The 18,645-nt window shown below is 38.3% G+C and overlaps 1 protein-coding gene across 4 annotated transcripts in view; it reads right to left on the bottom strand.

Annotated features, from left to right (window-relative positions):
• The window catches only part of LOC149834549 (transmembrane E3 ubiquitin-protein ligase FLY1-like), a 119,460-nt gene that overhangs the window by 75,233 nt on the left and 25,582 nt on the right, over window positions 1-18,645 (bottom strand). For 3 of the 4 annotated variants that reach the window (XM_090011474.1, XM_090011477.1, XM_090011476.1), the window contains exons 6-7: window positions 11,714-11,783; window positions 11,514-11,591 (exon numbers count right to left, since the gene is read on the bottom strand). In XM_090011474.1, the coding sequence (XP_089867600.1) occupies window positions 11,514-11,591; window positions 11,714-11,783 (148 nt within the window). The remainder of the gene's footprint in view (window positions 1-11,513; window positions 11,592-11,713; window positions 11,784-18,645) is intronic. The other variant, XM_090011475.1, reaches the window with a different exon arrangement.

Here is an 18,645-nt window from a genome sequence, read left to right as displayed (position 1 = left end):
ATGAATCCTAAGTAGTTCTTGTTAATGATAACTATTTATGAGAACTCCTAAAAGATATTTCAATGTTTTTGGTTTATTTAAAGGATTTTTGATAAATAGGTTGTTCGAACCATTGTAAAAGATTTTTAAAAAAAGAATTTCCCACGCTATATAGAATGCATAGTGTATCTATTGCATCCTTTGGTATAAAAGATTTCATTTATTTTTTTATTTTTCTTATAATGATGCAACTTTATAAACGGATTTTGTATTTTTCACATAAGGTTTCAATTGTATCTCTAAGGATGCCTACATTGACCATAATATGGTCTTCTTTGCCTTAAATTACATTAAAACTTGAGAGACTCAAGCATTTGCATCTTTTATGAAATACATGCATTATTGCATGTTTGATATTATTATGCTTTGTTTCGTCGTCGTACACTTCTTTTATAAAGTATTCATGCTTGTATGCGTATTGTCTATTCATAGACATTTTCTCATGGTACTATCTTTTCAATAAAGAGATGTTTTTATTGCCTTCTTTAGGGCTTGTGTTTGTCTTTTTAATGGACTTGTAAGATTGTTTCTTTTATCATTCCGCAATATCTTGGTACATGATGTCATAAATTTGCACTTTTAAGATTATTACCATTTTACATCTTGGTATACGTATAATTGCAAATTATAAAGGGTTGATTTGTTTCTTGGATTATTCCAATTCCTTTCTCACACATGACATAGCTTAAATATTTCATGTTGTGTTTATTAAAGTCCTTTTTTGTATAATGATCATGATTGAACATAATTTCGTATATATGCAACATTATTGTTATATGGCATATTGTTGTGATTAATTTGGACCTTTGAATCGGCCCTCTTTGTAAAAATCACATATTTGGAAAATGTTTTCCCTAAGAGTTCATTGCCTTTTTATGGCATTTTATCTTCTATCCATCACATGTTATATGATGCATCAATCTTTTTTTTATGGCCTTATTATTATATTAGAGATGGTTGTTGAGGTGAGTTATGGGCACCTTGTGTTATGTCATTTTACATTGTCCACTTGTCATATTATAGATGGTGATTGAGGTGAGTTATGGGCACCTTGGGACTCTAGAATGATTTGGTATATGATCTCTAATTATGAGTGTGTTACTTGTTTGTTTTTTGCCATTGATTTTATGGATGCTCTTATTTATATATAAATGTGATGGATATATGATGTTTGAAACCTTAAATGTTTTAAGGTATATTAAAATCAAGGTTTTGGGGATTATTACCCAACATTTTATTGTTTATGAATCTTATGAGTGCATTTGCACATTTGTGTTTTATGCTTTTGTGCACAAGTATTCTTGGTGTGTGTATATTCACACATTTATTCCAAAACATTGTTGTTATGGGTATTCTTTTTATTGTTCTATTAATTCAAGGTTTTATTTATATGTTTGTCATTACAAGTTTTATTGCCTCAAAAGTCTTCTTTTTTTATAACCCTTATCTAAGTGTCATCATATGTAGACAAGAATTTTATTACACCTTTGTGTGTTGATAGCCCTTTGTTGGCTTTGTTTCTCTTGTTCTAGTAGCTAAACACACTTGTCTTGAGTGTTATCATATGTAGACAAGGCACGTTGATTCACACCATGGTGTGTGATCTTTAGTCCATGTTGGCATTTGTGTCCTTGTTCTAGTCGCTTAGATGGATGTCCATGGTTGACTTCTTTCACTCAATTTAAGTGTCATTTTATGTAGACAAGAGATGTATTATGTTTTTAGTCCATGGTTGGCTTGTTACTTTTGTTCTAGTAGCTGAACATACTTGGTTTTGAGTGTATTTTTACGTAGACAAGATATGCTTTTAGTCCATGTTGGCGTGTATTCTCTTGTTCTTATCGTTGATACACTCATTTCAAGTATTATTACATGTAGACAAGAGGTTCTTTTGCACACCTTTGTGTGTGTTATTTGGCCTTTAATGGCATTATATTTATATTCTTGATCTAGTAGCTTATACACTTGATTTATGGGTTTTGGAGGACTAATGAGGTAGTTGCTTGTAGTGGATGAAATACTATTGAAAATTGCAAAAATTTCATTCATAACTTGTGTTTTTAAGTAAATCATATCCATGATATGTTTTTAAATCAAATTGATATTGTAGCATTTAATCTATATATTAAGTGCTTTCAGTTTTTCGGCGACTTTTTGATATGCACAATGAGTCTTTTGTCTCAAATGATATTCATTTTTGAATCTAGGGTGAACATGCGTGTTAAATATACCTTTATAAAGCCCCTCTTATTGAAAATCATATTCGTCATGCCTTTGAACATTTGTATCCGTGTTCTTTTAAAAACCTTTTGAACTATTGTGTTCATTTTGACTAAAGTATGTTTGGAGCATGGTCATTAATGATTTCTTTAAGTGTTAATTCATTTTATGATAGTATATGCATATGCTCATTATGGCCTTTTAGGCCCTCATTCAATAAAGCACATGTAGTTTATGCCTCTTCGTAGGCTTATTGTGGTGTTCCTTAGTGGACCATTTTGTTATTCTCCATTATGGGGTTGTGTTTGTCCAATGTTGGACCTTATGAATGCATTATGCATTCTTGCAATTCGTTTCCGCTCACTCTTAAACATGATATTTGATTTTTGAAACTTTGGTTTTCTAAATTTTCTTTTCATGCTAAAGTAATTATCCTATTATGCATACATTTTTGCACCTTGTTAGGAATGTTTCATTTGAGTAAAGTGCAAAGATATTTTTTACTTGTTCTTTGTTGTTATTCCACAGGATCTTGGAGATAGGACAAAGAGAAGTACCCTGGATGGTTCGGGAAATGTGTTCACCATTTGAAGACTATTGGAGGAAGGCATTTTCAAGTTTCAATTGCATCCTTGCCGAAGCCTCTTGGAGTCTTGCCATTTTTTCAATCTTTTCGTTTCCCCGCAAAGATTGAGGGGGGGTGTTAAAATATGTGTACTCCTATACATATTTGTTGAAATATAATCCTTAATTATACATATATATTTATATATATATTTTATCTTCCTAAAATACCTTCAAGGGTATTCTTGTAATTTGTCATTTTACGCATATTCCAATTGGAATATGCATTGTAATTTTTCCTTTAAATTTCTGTTTTTTATTTTTTATTTTTTATTTTTCGTATTCGTACCACATTGGGAGCCTCCCAATAGAGACGTTGGGAGCCCCCAACGATCACAAATGTGACCGTTGGGGGCTCTCCAACGTCTCCTTTGGGAGCCCCCAAGGTGGTCCCTTTTGTGCTTATAAATAGGGGCTTGCCCCCTTTGTATTCTTCACTCCTTGGAGGAGCTTATGCTCCATTGTATAGGGTTTTTACCCTCTTCTTCTTATTTCTTCAATAATATTCAACTTATGACTTTAAGTCATATTTACCCCTTTTATGGGTTTATGTATTAGCACATGATGTGCTTGTGTTGTTCCCTTGAGTGAGTATATTCGCACTTAATGTGCATGTGTATGGGTTCATTATCGAACCTAAAGTATTCAAAGCCCTTTCTAACAGTTACCACCTACCTCCATGCCCCCATTATCTCCTTCTCCTGAGGCAAGTATCTCTGAGCATACTGAAGTTTCTGCTATTGATGAGAATCTTCCTATTGCTCTGCGAAAAGGGAAAAGACAGTGCACCCTTCATCCCATTTCTCAGTTTGTTTCTGAAGTTAATCTTGGGGCTTCTATGAAGAATTTTATCTCGGCTTTGTTTGCCTCCTCTGTTCCGCTTCATCACAGTCAGGCTCTATTCGACCCTAAATGGATGCAAGCTATGCAGGATGAGATGGATGCCCTATGTTCTAGGGGCACTTGGGATTTGGTTGATCCTCCAACTGATGCAGATATTGTTGGCTGCAAATGAGTATATACCATTAAATATAACTCGGATGGGTCAATTGAACGGTACAAAGCCCGGTTGGTTGCAAAAGGGTATATACTCAGACTTATGGTGTTGACTTTTTAGAAACTTTCTCCCCAGTTGCTCGTCTTGGCACTATTCATCTTGTTCTTTCTGTTGTTGTGCACCATGGATGGCCCTTGTTTCAGTTGGATGTCAAGAATGCCTTTTTGTATGGGGATTTGCATGAAACTGTCTACATGCAACAACCCCCAGGCTTCGAGGTTCAGGGGGAGTGTAAGAAGGTGTACAAGTTGAAGAAGGCTATTTATGGCCTGAAGCAGAGTCCAAGGGCATGGTTTCACAAATTATTTGAGGTAATGTCGAGTTTTGGCTTTGTCAGGTCAGCTTCAGATCACTCCTTGTTCATCAAGAAAACCAGTGTTGGAATTGTTGTTATGGTGGTATATGTCGATGACATCATATTAACAGGGAGCAGTGCCCAAGATATTTCTGCCACAAAAGATCATCTTCAGAAACACTTTGTTACTAAAGATCTTGGTCACCTTCGATATTTTCTGGGTATCGAAGTTGCAAGAAACAAAGAGGGCTTAGTGTTGTCTCAAAGAAAGTATGTGTTGGACTTATTAAAAGAGACTGGAATGCTAGGAGTCAAGCCAACTAATATTCCAATGGATCCCAAAACTCACATGTTCGATGAGAAGTCTGAGTATGTGGACAGTGTCAGCTTTAGATCCTTGGTGGGTAAGTTGCTATATGTGACTGTTACTAGACCTGACATTTCATTAGCTGTGAGTAAAATCAGTCAGTTCATGGACAAACCTACAAAAGTTCACTGGGATGCAGCTATGATGGTTATTCGGTACTTAAAGGCATCTCCTGTTAAAGGTCTGTTGTTTAAACGAAACCCATCTTTGGACGTTGTTGCTTACACTGACGCAGATTATGCAGGATCTGTTGAAGATAGGAAGTCAACATCTGGATTTTGTGTGTTTGTGGGAGGAAATCTTGTTACCTGGAGGAGTAAGAAACAAACCGTTGTAGCCAGGTCGAGTGCTGAATCTGAATACCGAGCAATGGCCCAGACTGCAGCTGAGATTATGTGAGCAAAATCAGTCTTGACCGAGCTTCAGGAGAAAGTATCCCTACCTATGTTGATGATGTGTGACAATAGAGTTGCTACATATATTGCCAACAATCCAGTGTTTCATGAAAGAACTAAACATATTGAAGTTGACTGTCACTATATTCGAGACTTGGTTCAGGCTGGGTATATCTGCACCGATCATGTATCTTCCGAAGATCAAGTAGCTGATGTTTTTACATGTTTTTACCAAAGCCTTGGCGAGACCAAATTTCTCAAAGTGTTGTGACAAGCTGAGCATGATTGATATCTATGCTCCAGCTTGAGGGGGAGTGTTGAGACTAAGATGTTTTTAGTAAATAAGTTTTTCTAAACTAGAGGTTATTTGAATCTTATTCTTTAATGAGGGACCTGGATGTAATTTTGTTCCTTGAACTATCTCTATTTAATATAGAGATTAGCCCTAATAAATTTTGTTTATATTACGAAATATGAAAATTTGGGCCGGAGATCCACATTTCGGATCTAGGACACATAAAGGGATATCTAGTTATAAAAGATACTACCTACATTTATACTAATAATAATAATAATAAATACTTTTAAAAAAAATTATTATAAAGTTAAGCCAAGGATCCACTGTTGGATCCATTTGGATCCAACTTGGGGATCCATGTTGTTTAGGTAAGATGCACCCCAACTCGCGAGGTCAGTTCTCGGGTCCAGACCCGGGCCGCACCCTGTGTAACAACAACACATAAGGGTAAAAAGGGGCAACCCGATAAGGGTTGCCCGATAAGTCTAAAGCAAAGAAAAAAAAGGGGAAAGAAAGAAGGGGTTAGGGTTCTGAGCGAGAACCCTAACTGCTATCGCGTGAAGGAAAGGGGGAGGGGCTTGGAGCACAGCCGTCGGAGAGAGGATTGGCTCCGATTTTGCCGGGTTGGTTTCCCTTCAAAAGGGGTCTCTCTCTCTCTCTCTCTCTCTCTCTCTCTCTCTCTCTCTCTCTCTCTCTCTCTCTCTCTCTCTCTCTCGGTGTGCGCACGCCAGATAACTGGGGCCATCGGCTGCCATTGGAGGTCACAGCGAGCATCCCTGTCACGGCAACGGTGAGGTGCGACTTCAACAGGCTCTGTACTCGCGTCCCCAGCCTCCGATCGCCGGAAAACCCAATGAAAACAGGTACGGTTCTTCATTGAGTCTTGGTGAGGAACCGAATAGGGGTTCGATTCCGTGTATGGTTTCGAGATGAGAAAACCTGGGGGTTTCGGTAGTGACGACATCCGATTTGGGGATTTTGCTGTCAACCCCATTTCGGAACCCAAGTTTATGGTTGGGGGTTTATTTTTTCAGTTAAGGGTTTCCGATTTGGGGGTTTTCAGTTTTACGATTTGAGGGGGGATTATCTTTCGATTTCGTGAAAATCCAAATACGCTATGGGGTGTTCGGATTGGTCATTGTAAAGGGGGTTTGGAGTAATACCAATACCCAGGTTTCGGATTTGTTTCTTTCTACGTATTAGATGCATTGGTTCGGTTAGAATAGGCGTGAACAAATTTTTTTTGAGCTGATGTTGTTGATGTGTAGTGTGGTAATGAGATACATAAATTTCTGGATATGCATGTTTTGTGAGACAAGAATATGGAAGGCGTGATGATAATAATACAAAAGCAGTCTGTTGTGATTATCGTTTTGAGTCAAATCTGTGTTTTTTTGTTTTGGATTCAGTTTATTTGTTTTTAATTGATTTATGTTCAGAAATTTAGATCCTTGCTCACATGGGTTAAGATCATAAGTAAACCAAAAAAAAAACACAGATAAATGAAGTTTCCCTGCATTCTAATATATGCCAAGATGTGCTCACTTCTATGTTCCCTGGTGCTTACATTCTAATACATGCAGAATTTTTCCCCCTGCATTCTAATACATGTCTGAATGGCCTAAATGAGTTTTGCATGATTATTGGACATCTGTTTATGCCTATGTTTTTTTTTTTTGTTCTTCCTTTTTGATGATCGTTTGAATAATATTTTTGCCTGTTAAGAGAAGTCTAAATGCATAAATCTGATCCAAATTAATATGCTTGTTTTGTGCTTTCCCTTACGAAGTGATCGTTGAAAGAGATGCCATAAAAAAAAAACATGTCAGTGTGGCATGCACTCATGTAGTGTAAATCCAATATTTAACTTATAATGTATAGAAATCAAATTTTGGTTACACATGGTCAAATGTCATGAATTTTCTGCATATGTGTGGATCGTTTCAGTATTGAATAGAAAATGATATACCTGTCATGAAACTGCATATGTGTGGGTGGCTTCGGTGCCAAACGGAAAATAAACTGCCTGTTATGAAACTATGGGGGTGTGTTGGCTGGACCGATGCTGTAACAGGCGTAGCAGCAGCCTGATGCGTGTTGGAACACGCTCAATAGCATACATATGTTCGTCATGACTAATGTTGCTCATGATACAGTTCACTCCATGATAGGTTAATATATGTGCTCATAAGTGTTGCCCAGTGATATGTATATGTGATTGACCTTGTTAAGCAGTAGTTAATTGTCTTGGTTATTTAGTCATTAACATGAGCATGTGTTGTTATATAACTGTTAGGTTATTGATATTTGGCAAGTTACGTAAGCATGTACACTTGATGAAAATATATAAATTATGTGCACATGCACACACTCAAAGGAGATATTCATTGGTGGTTACAAGTATATGAAGTAGGTAACACACATAGTGGGGATGCATATGATTGAGGAATAACATGCTTGTAATTGGGTTTATGTTTGCATGAGTGCTCATGCATTTGGCATTTTGGCCTGGTGTTATAAATAAAACACTATTTTTGTTTTGTTATGTGATGCATCGATGGCCTAAATGGACCATCACCGGCCTGGAGAGTCATGGGTTTGATTTCTTTTCACTTATGTTTTTAACTGCATCACTTAAACCACATAAGTTGGTATGGCACATTACTACACTGTTCTAGTTATTCTAACGGGCTGGAATCTCGTAAGGGTCCCCGCAAGGGAGGATGCGGGTTTTCACTTTACTTTTGCATATGGTGTTGCAAACCTAAAGAATTGACTTAAATAAAAATATAATGGATAAGAACAGTGTAATATACGTTCTGGGATATCTCATCTAGAGTATGGGAATCTTAGAGATCCGATCTTGGGAGACTGTGAGGATACAAAAACTTTGTGTGCTGTAATTTTGTCTCATGAACCCGATATTGAGGTTCTTTCTCTTGGCTACGGTTTTAGGGAGAGTCCGCCACTTTACCCGAGAGTGGTGTGTTTTGACACAGTTGTTGTTTATGGTACCAAAGAAGTGGCGCTTGTGGGCGTGGGGTGTCCCTTGTGTCCCCGACATTAGATGTGGAGGTCTAATATTCCGAAGGTGATTCGGTCGAGGGCTAAGTTGGAACCCAATAATAAAATACAAATTGTGTACTAAGGTACTCTGGGAACCTACTTAACATCGGGGATTGTACTCGTTTGGTGTATCCGCGGGCAACGGTAATTAAAAAGAGGAACTTAAAGTTGTGTGCATTTAATAGGGCATGCATATGCAAAGGAAAAAGGAAACTTAAAGGTAAGATAATAAAATGACCCATGCATTGAAAAGAAGTCATGCATCTTCCTGTTATGTATTAGATCATGCATATTTGAATTGTTCTCTATATTATGACATGCTATGGTGGTAGTATGTAATTTACTTCTTGAAAGCATGCTGCAAGGTTTGGTTATTTAGTTCTTGATATATGGTATTGCTTTACTGTTCTCGACTGGTGAGTATATCAATATGTCGCATGTATGAATTGTTAAGACACTGCAAATTGTTATATCTGCACTCACTCAAATCATTACATGAAATCTTATCCATGTTCTTTGTCTCACCTGGTTTCTTTAGAAGTAGCTGTGCTCAGAATTTCTGTTCTGACACCCTACTTTGTTGGTTTTTCTTAAGAAATGATGAACAGTGAGGTTGGACTGGCTACTAGGAATGGATGAGAGTCATACTTGGGCTTGACAGCTTCAGCAGGGGACAAAGTGGCTCTTTCTTTTACTTCAGTCATTCTTACTTTTTAGTTATTGCTTTATTTTCAGTCGAATAAAACATTGCCTCTGAAATTTTCCCTTATTCATAAATAAAGAAATTATTTTGGTTCTTATGGATGATGGTTGCAAGTTCGTTTGTGGTGTTTGGACTATCCAATGGAAATTGGAACTGTGAGGACCCCGGATCTCTAAGAAGGTTTCTGATTTGATTGAGAAAAAAAAAATTATTCTGCATTTTTAAAAGGTATGAGTTGGGGTCGTTACATATAAAGTCAGGATAGTTGTCAAAAGATATTCTCAAGAAGATGAAATTGACTATGAGGAAACCTTTGCCCAAGTAGCTAGAATGACTAGTATTAGGATAGGACCCTCATAGCAGTTGCTTCAATTAAAAAATGGCTCATATATCAACTTGATGTTAAAAATGTTTTTCTTAACGGGGAATTAAGTGAGGAGGTTTATATGAACCCTCTACCGAGAATTAGTATTAAAAATGGTAAAATTCTTAAACTAAAAAAAGGCCTTGTATGGCCTTAAACAGACCCCAAAGGCCTAGTATGATAGATTTAGTAGTGTGATGTCTTTTTTGGGTTTTCATTCCTATTATACTGACACTACTTTTTTTATTAAAAGTATAGGTACCAAAGTAGTCATACTTTTACTTTATGTAGATGATATAATAATCACTGGGAGTGACCAACAGGGAGTTAGTGATATTAAAAATAATTTAAAAGAAAATGTTGACATGTTTGACTTGAGTTATTGGAGATATTTTCTAGGCATTAAAGTTGCATATTCTCTCAAAAGGTACATTTTGTCTCAAATGAAACTTGTTGCTGACATTTGCGCCAAGTCTGAAATTTCAAATGACAAGAAAGTAAAAACCCCAGAAGTGATTAATGCTAAGTTAAGGCTTGAAGATGGGACTCTCCTTGAAGATCATACACCCTATCATCAATTGATCGGGGCACTCACTTACTTATTCATCACCAGACTAGATATAGCTCATGCAATTCATTATGTTAGTCAGTTTTAGCATGCTCCGACCACTATGTACATGAGTGTTATGTTAAGACTTATCATATACATCAAGAATAACATTACTAAAAGGGTTTTTCTTATCCTCTTCTTACTCTCTAGATTTATTTGCTTATACTGATGCTGATTGGGGAGAAAATCTCAATGATAGAATCTCAACTAAAAGTTTTTGTGTGTTTTTAAGGAGATTCTCTAATTTCATGAAGATGCAAGAAGCAGCAAAAGGTATCCATGTCCTCAACCGAAGCTGAATATCGAGCAATGGCTATAATAACAATGAAACTTGTATGGTTGTGAAGTCTTCTCAAATATATGAGCATGATCGTCTCTTCTTCTTTGAAGTTGTATTGTGATAACAAAAGTACAATCTACATTGCAAGTAATCACACCTTCCATGAGCATACCAAATAAATTGAGATGAATATTTGAGAGAAACTATTACATTGTCGTATGTCACATCAAAATACCAACTTGTGGATTTCTTCACTAAAGCTCTTCATGCACCTTGTTTTATTTTCCTCCTTTATAAACTTTTGATTATTTCACCGTAAGTTTGAGGGGGAGTGTTAAAATATATGTATACATACATATATTCATATATATAGTTATTAATCTTGTAATAGTTAAATTCCCTATAGGGGCATTTTAGTCATTTTCCTTTGTAATAAAATTGTTTATTAAAACAGTTATTTTTTTCCTTCCATTTATTTTTGTTTGTTTATTTTTTTGTTTTTATAATTAGAAGAGTCATTAGGGACTCTATGGTCTTTTTGACCATAGAGTCGTTGGGGCTCCCAATGGTCAGAAATCTAATCGTTGGGAGTTCCCAACGACTCTATTGGGAGCCCCCAATGGTCTCTCTCTTCTCTCGATGTTCTCATGTATAAATAGTGGTGTGATCCCCCCTATTCTTTATACTTTTACTCATGCATTTTTTCAATAAGATCCTATATTTTTTACTCTTGTGTTCGACCTTTGTTGGCTATTTGTGTTGTTCCTTAGTGGACTTGTGCTTATGCACATTGTGAGTGTGATCTTGTTTAGCCCTTAGTGGCATTGGCTTGTGCTTGTGCACATTGTGAGTGTGATCTTGTTTACCCCTTAGTGGCATTGGCTTGTGCTTGTGCACTTTTTGTGATTGCCATCTTGTAAGCCCTTAGTGGCATTGTTTTTATCACTTTCACTATTTAATTGCACATTTTCACTGTTTTTCGTAATCTTTTGTTTGTGTGCATGCATGTCTTTGTGTTGTGAAAAGTTTGAGGACAAATGGAAAGCCAACTCTAGATATGTAGAAAGAAATAGATTTCAGATTGCACTCAAAAAGACTCAGTGGAGAATTGTGTGCAAGATTATCATTATTATGATAACATGATGAGGAAAAAGGAAAAAAAAAACTAAAAGGAAGCACATCCAGGATCAGTTACCATTCTGGCTGGTTGACATCCGTGTTATTTGAGCAGCAATTTGCAAATTACAATGCTTTGTGATGTAATCAACAATAGCTGAAATAGACATTCTGAAAAATATATCATGGAGGATCACAGAAGAACATGAAATAAATAAAAAATATATCATGGAGGATCACAGAACATGAAATAAATAAAACAAAATCCTGCAAGCATACGATTTTTCCCTCGCCTCGTATGGTAATGTGGAGATGATTGCAATAGCTGAGATGAAAAAGCACCAAGCTGCTTCAAATAAGAATATAGATGCAAAATTTGAGTCAGCTCCAACTGATATTACTAATAAAAACAGGACTATGTCACTTATACCTTTGAGACAATAAGGTGTAAAGAAGTATAGTTACGTTATTCTTCTATTTTGGATCACACTCCAGCTCCTGATTCATCAGGAGTCAATGCGAGCATGCACACACAAATTATATTCTTTAACCAATGTAAAAGTACATTATATCTAATTTGCAAAGATAACAACCTCTGGAAACTCAAGAGCACATTTGCTTAAGGCAAGAGCTATATCTAAAATTTACATGATGTAATATGTATAAGTGAAATTTTGTAGATTGCACATCCTACAAGCACATAATTTTTCAAAATACAGCACAGAAACTAATACACATAAAGGAAACAAACCTATGCACAACATAACTAATAGATCACTTCATTCAAGTTCATTATTTCTACATTTGAAATGCCCTCCATCCCTATATATAAGAGAGAGAGGGAGAGACAGATGTGCGCACACACACATTTAGTGTCCTCAAAGATTTCTCAGCAAAAACATTAATTATTCGTGACATCGAATGAAGGTGAGGAGCCGAGTGAAACTTGCCCAAAAAACTGGTACATCCCTTCCAGTTATTGCAAATTAAGTAACATAATTAGGTAATCGTTATTTTTCATTCATAACATGAAGGATAAACAAACTTCCCCTTCCATCCATGTTGCCTTGAGCATCATAAGACTCCACTGTTAAAATATATGTATGAATACATATACATATATATATATATATATTTCTTCCAATACACCATAATACCCGATAGGGGTATTTATTTTTCTTCTTTTCTTTTTTGTATTTCTTTTCTTCTTATTTTTTTATTTTTTAATTTCTTTTTGAAGCCACATAGGGGGCCCCACCAATGGAGTCGTTGGGCCCCCAACAGTCACAAATGTGACCGTTGGGGGCTCCCAACGACTCTATTGGGAGCCCCCTTGTGGTCCCTTGAAATGTATAAATAGGGGTTTTTCCCCTTTGCAATTGTATTGCTTTTGAGAGCTCCTATTTAATAAAAAGAGTACTTATTTTATGTGTGTAGCCTTGTTACAAGGCCTTCAGTATTATCCCTTAGTGGATCGCTTTTTTGTGCCTTTGTGCTAAGTCCATTGTTGGACATTGTGAATTGATTTGCATTCTTGATTCTTCTGCATACTTCATTACATGGTATCAGAGCCATTCGATTCTTCCAAGGTGAAATCTTGTCTCTCTCTCCATTTCTATATATTCTCTTGTTGAAGCAATGGAGACCAAGATCGACCTATCATTCAAGCTCAATGAAAAAAATTACATGATGTGGGCATCCGCAATGGAAAATAATCTCAAAAGAAAGAAGCTTTGGGGTTATGTTATGGGGATCGTTCCGGAACCCCAACTTAAGCTCACAAAGATGGAAGGAGGTCAAGAAAAAGCTCTTGAGGGAGATGCTCTCCTCAAAGCAATAGAAGACCATCAACATCAAGTGAAAGATTGGGAAAGCAACCATGCAAAAATCCTAACATGGTTTATGAATAATGTTGAACTTAAGGTATGTGTCAATATTGCCAAATTTCGCCGAGCCAATGAAGTTTAGTTTTTTTATGAAGGGTATGTATACCCGAAAAGATCTTGCAAGAGCCTATTTCTTGCAAGAAAAAGTTAGAACTACAAAACAAGGGGATATGAGTATTCAAGATTATTATAGTTCTCTAAACCCTTTGTGGGATGAATAGGCTCTTTTAGAGCCTAAATGGGTGGCTATGAAGGATGTTGAGCTTAGACAAAAACAAATGGAACAAGATAGATTGTTTCAATTTTTATTTGGGCTTCGTCCCGAATTTGAACAAGTGAGATCCTCACTACTTCATAGATCCACTCTTCCTTCATTAGAGGATGTCATTGCCGAAATTACTCAAGAAGAGACTCGACATGGCATGAGTAAAAGCATGGATGAAGTTCTTGTTGTATCTAAACCCGACAACCATGTTAAAGCATACAAGCCACCTCATTTTGGAAAACAAGAGAATGGTGGAAGGAAGATGATTATATGTCATCATTGTTATGAGTCGGGACATATCAAACCCGCATGCCCAAAATTAAATGGGACTTTCAAGCCTAAGGTGGCTTCCGTTGAGGAATCCTCCACTAAAGAAGATGAAGGCAAAAACGGGGATCTCAAGGACACTATTGGTCAAATATCCATGACTCTCCAACAACTCTTAAAGACTACTTCCTGCACCTCCGGTGTCGTCATTGCCTCTTCATCACCTCCCGGTACGTATTCTTGGATTTTAGATTTTAAAACTTCTTTTCACATGACTCCCCATGAAAATGCTTTAACCAACGTATGCACCAATTCAAAAATATTGTGTGTCTCTACGGCCGATGGAACTTTTCTCAAAATAAATGAAATTGGAACTCTAGATCCTAAAAATTGTCAAAACTTTTTTGTTCCAAAAGTAAGAATAGTTCTTAAACTAAATCTCAACCTTTTTTCCGTCTCCCAAATTGCCGACCATGGATGTGAAATATTTTTCTCATCTCAAGGGTGCTTTGTGCAGGATCTCCAGTCTGGGAAGCGGATTGGGCAAGGCCATAGAAAGGGAGATCTTTACTACATGGATCACTTGACACTCCCTACAAACTCTTTTTGTACTTATGTCCAAGATAAAAAGTATTGAAACTTGGCATAAAAGACTTGGACATCCAAGTTATTCTAAAATGTATTTTTTCCTTTTGGAAACAAGTTTTTGTAAAGCAATAGATATCAATTGCAAATATTGAATTTTTGAAAAAATGAAGTCTATTCCATTTCCTACAAGAACCTTTATTTCAACTAGACCTTTAAAATTTGTGTATTCCGATGTGTGGGGACCATCTTCGGTTCTATCTAAAGGTGGTTATTCATACTATGTGACCTTTATTGATGATTATACTAGATATGTATGGATTTATTTTCTTAATCTTAAATCAGAAGTCTTTACCTTTTTTAAAGAATTTTGTACAAAAATTCAAAATCAATTTCAAAGACACATATCCATTTTTAGATCCGATTCCAGAGGAGAATACCTATCAAATGAATTTCAAACATATTTAAAATAACATGGCATTTGTCATCAAAGATCATGTCCAAGAACTCCACAACAAAACGGTCTAGCAGAAAGAAAACATAGGCATATCTTAGAAACCATTAGATCATTACTTATTTCTAAAAACATTCCTAAAAAAATTTAGGCCGAAGCAGTGTTAACCTCCACTTACTTAATCAATCGAATGACGTCCTCAAAATTAAATAATATCTCTCCTTATGAAAAACTTTTTAAAATTACACCCGACTTCAATCGTCTTCATATTTTTGGATGTAAATGCTTTGTTTTTTTACATAAAAGAGATAAATTATCACCAAAGGCAATTGAATGTATATTCTTAGAATATGGTGAAAATAAAAAGGCTATAGATGTTTTGATTATAAAAACAATAAGTTATATGTGTAACGCCCCAAAAAATTTAACCTTATTATAGTTCAAATATTGAAATTTCGAAACCAATTTTTTTGTATAAGTATAAGTAAATCAGATCTTATAATGCGGAAATGATTTTTAAAAACGGTTAAGACTTTGGGCACAGTTACACTAAAGATAACAATCAAATCAAAATGTACGGGATATACACATTTCAAACCACGTACAATATAAGACTGAAATATGAAGAGTTTTAATTTCATTTCAAATCAGAGTATGAAAAAATACTTCAGTCTCTACATGATTAAGTACTTAAAATGAAAAGATCATGAATACCAAGATCGCAAGGTAAGAGTGAACACTCGAGAATGCAGCTTGACCAGCCCTTCGCTCCAACTACTCATCATACTTTACCTGCATTATCTGCCCCCCATAAAACGGGGTCAGACTCGCTAAAGTCTGGTAAAGCAACCCAAGCTCAAACTTAAAGAAAACATATCAAGCATTTAAAGGTAAAGATATATTATTCATCCATCGTCAAGTGATAGACAAAGGAACAATGTCCTATGAGTCATTCATTTCAAGCATTCGAACATAAAGCATTTAAAAGCATTTCATCACTTAATATTCTATTCAACCTTAACTCACGTAATAAAGCATAACCTATATGCATTAAAGTCATACAAGTCATCGCATAAATATATATATATAAGACATTCAGATCATTGCATCATTTTCATATGCATTCATAATTCTTATAAACAATAAGTCAAATCACATTTTGTAATAACCAGAAAAAAAATTTTAAATCATTTCGGACTTGGGTCGGATCCGGATCAGAGCCCCGTAAAGGGAGGGCTATCGGTAGGCCGTAAGGGCCTACCGAGCGGTGCCCGCCCCCCTTTTTTTCGCTGCTTATAGATGAAGCAGGGGGGAAAACATCGAATGCTTTCCCTCCCCGACGCCCCTTTTCCCCCTCTCGGCTCCCCCGATTTCCCCCTTTCTCTGGTTTCCCCCTCCTTCTCGCCGTTGTTGACACCCGCTATCCGCCTCCGTCTGCCTCCGTCGGCAACCTTCAGGTGAGTCCCCCTCTCCCTTGTCTTCCTGTTTCCCGCATGAGAGGGGGAAGCGAACCCCTCCGCCTACGGCCTCGGCAGGAGGGGGGTGGCTTCCGGCAGGGGTTCCCCCCCCCCCCTCCTGCCTTGCGATTTTCGGCAAGGGGCGAGCCCCCCTGCCTTGTGATTTCCAGCAGGGGGCGAGCCCCCCTGCCTTGTGTTTCCCGACAGGGGGCGAGCCCCCTGCCCTCTTGTGTTTTCCGGCAGGGGGTAAGCCCCTTGCCTTCTGGCGTTTTCCGGCAGGGGGCGAGCCCCCTGCCTTCTTGGGTTTTCTGGCAGGGGGTTTCAACCCCCTTGCCTTGTGTCTTCCGGCAGGGGGCGAGCCCCCTGCCTTATGTTTTTCCGGCAGGGGGGCGAGCCTCCTGCCTTCTTATGTGTTACGGCAGGGGGTTTTCGCCCCCTGCCTTGTGTTTTCCGATAGGGGGCGAGCCCCCCCTACCTTATGATTTTCCGGTAGGGGGCGAGCCCCCTGCCTTCTTGTGTTTTCCGGCAGGGGGCGAGCCCCGCCCCCTGCCTTATGTTCTCAGGCATGGGGCGAGCCCCGGCCTTCCTATGTCTTCCCGGCAGGGGGCGAGCCCCCCTGCCTTCTTATGTGTTGCGGCAGGGGGTTTCGCCCCCCTGCCTTGCGTTTTCTGGCAAGGGGGCGTGGCCCCTGCCTTCCTGTGCTCCTTGGCAGGGGGCTTTGCCCCCCTGCCTTGTGCTTTCCAGCAGGGGGCGAAGCTCCCCCCTGCTCTCCTATTAGCTTCCCGTCGGGGGGGGGGGCGATTCTGCCCCCTGTCCTATTTCCTGTTAAGGTGGGTTTGGCAGGGAGCCTCTGCTCCCTCCCCTGCCTTGTTACCTGTGTCCTTCTCGTGCAGGGAGCTGAGCTCCCTACCTCTCCTAGTTTTTGGGGTCTGGTACCACTGCAGGTCTTATCGGACCTGTTCCTCGTGAATTATGGCGTATTGACCTTTTTAGTTTTGCAGGTTGCACCACGGAGCCTTCTCGTGCTACGCAGCCCGAGACAATGATCACTTACGCTTGCAAGCGTATAGACCCTGGCACCCCTTTTAGGTAGGGGTTTGCGTAAAAAGGAACAGGAACAATGAACTGCTAAAAACAAAGGACTTAACTAATAAATTAAAACATTTACATATAGTATATATGTACGTCCTTTCCTGCACTTTACTTTTACTGCACTTTACTTTTCCTATACTTTACTTTTAATGCACTTTACTTTTCCTGCACTTTACTTATCGTTGTCGTCGCGCTATATGTGCCAAGGCTTTCCTTTTAGTGTACCTTTCTTTATTGTCTTCTACTTCCAGGATGCAGTTTCGCGATCCTGGTCCCGTTTCCTTTCTGCACTTTACTTTTCGTTGTTGTCGCGTTATATGTGCCAAGGCTTCTCTTTTTGCACTTTCCTTCTTTGTCTTTTACTTCCAGGACGTGGTTTCGCGATCCTGGTCCGTGTTGATTTCATTTGTTGTTGCTTCTGTTATTCCATACATTTACATGCCACTCCTCTTTTTAATGTCGTAGTCTCAACCCTGCCGTGGATTGGCAGGGTTCGACAGCAGAGCTTAGCCTAGCGCAAGTATCAACGTTCGAACTCTGCAGTGAGTTACGAAATGAGATACTGGTTTTCCTAACTCGGGACAAGAGCCTCGTTGCACGGAGTGCTGTTGTTTCCTGAGTTCGGGCAAATGTTTGGTTTTTGGTACTATTGCAGCGCTAATATAGTGGGTACAGTGCAATGAGTACTATGAGACAGATTAGGCTTCGATCGTGCAATGATACTGATTTAGAATACACCTAAAAGGTCTCAAGCGCCTTCACAGGCAAGATGCTCATTTGGGTCTAATGGACCAGGGCATGAAGAATGAGGCGGCGGTTAAGAAACCCCTGTCGCGCTCAATTCGACTCAGCTTCGCCAAGAGAGAAGACGAAGGGTACCAACTCCGATGGGCATGCCATTAATGGCTATTTACGGGCAAAAGACTCGATTTCCCCAGTCATCAGAGATTAGGGGAAAGAGGTTGCACTAGATAGCCTAACACTTCTGCAGAAGTTGGATGCATCCCTACTGGACCTTTGGGGGCTTGCTCTCTCGACCACCGGTCGTCCCCTTAGGATAGGATTCAGTCAGTCAACCGAGGTATCTTAAGATACATGGCATAATAAACCCTCGGATTGGTCTCGACTGTTGCGGCTCGTGTGCCATGTACGTACCCACATGGTCGGTTAACAAGTGATAACTAAACTAAGCATGCTCACCCTTC

The sequence above is a fragment of the Nuphar pumila genome, chromosome 6, assembly GCF_984573655.1.
Source record: "Nuphar pumila chromosome 6, dmNupPumi1.hap1.1, whole genome shotgun sequence".
Classification (NCBI taxonomy): domain Eukaryota; kingdom Viridiplantae; phylum Streptophyta; class Magnoliopsida; order Nymphaeales; family Nymphaeaceae; genus Nuphar; species Nuphar pumila.
Note: the sequence above shows the minus strand (reverse complement) of the source record. Positions and strands in the feature narration are given on the sequence as shown.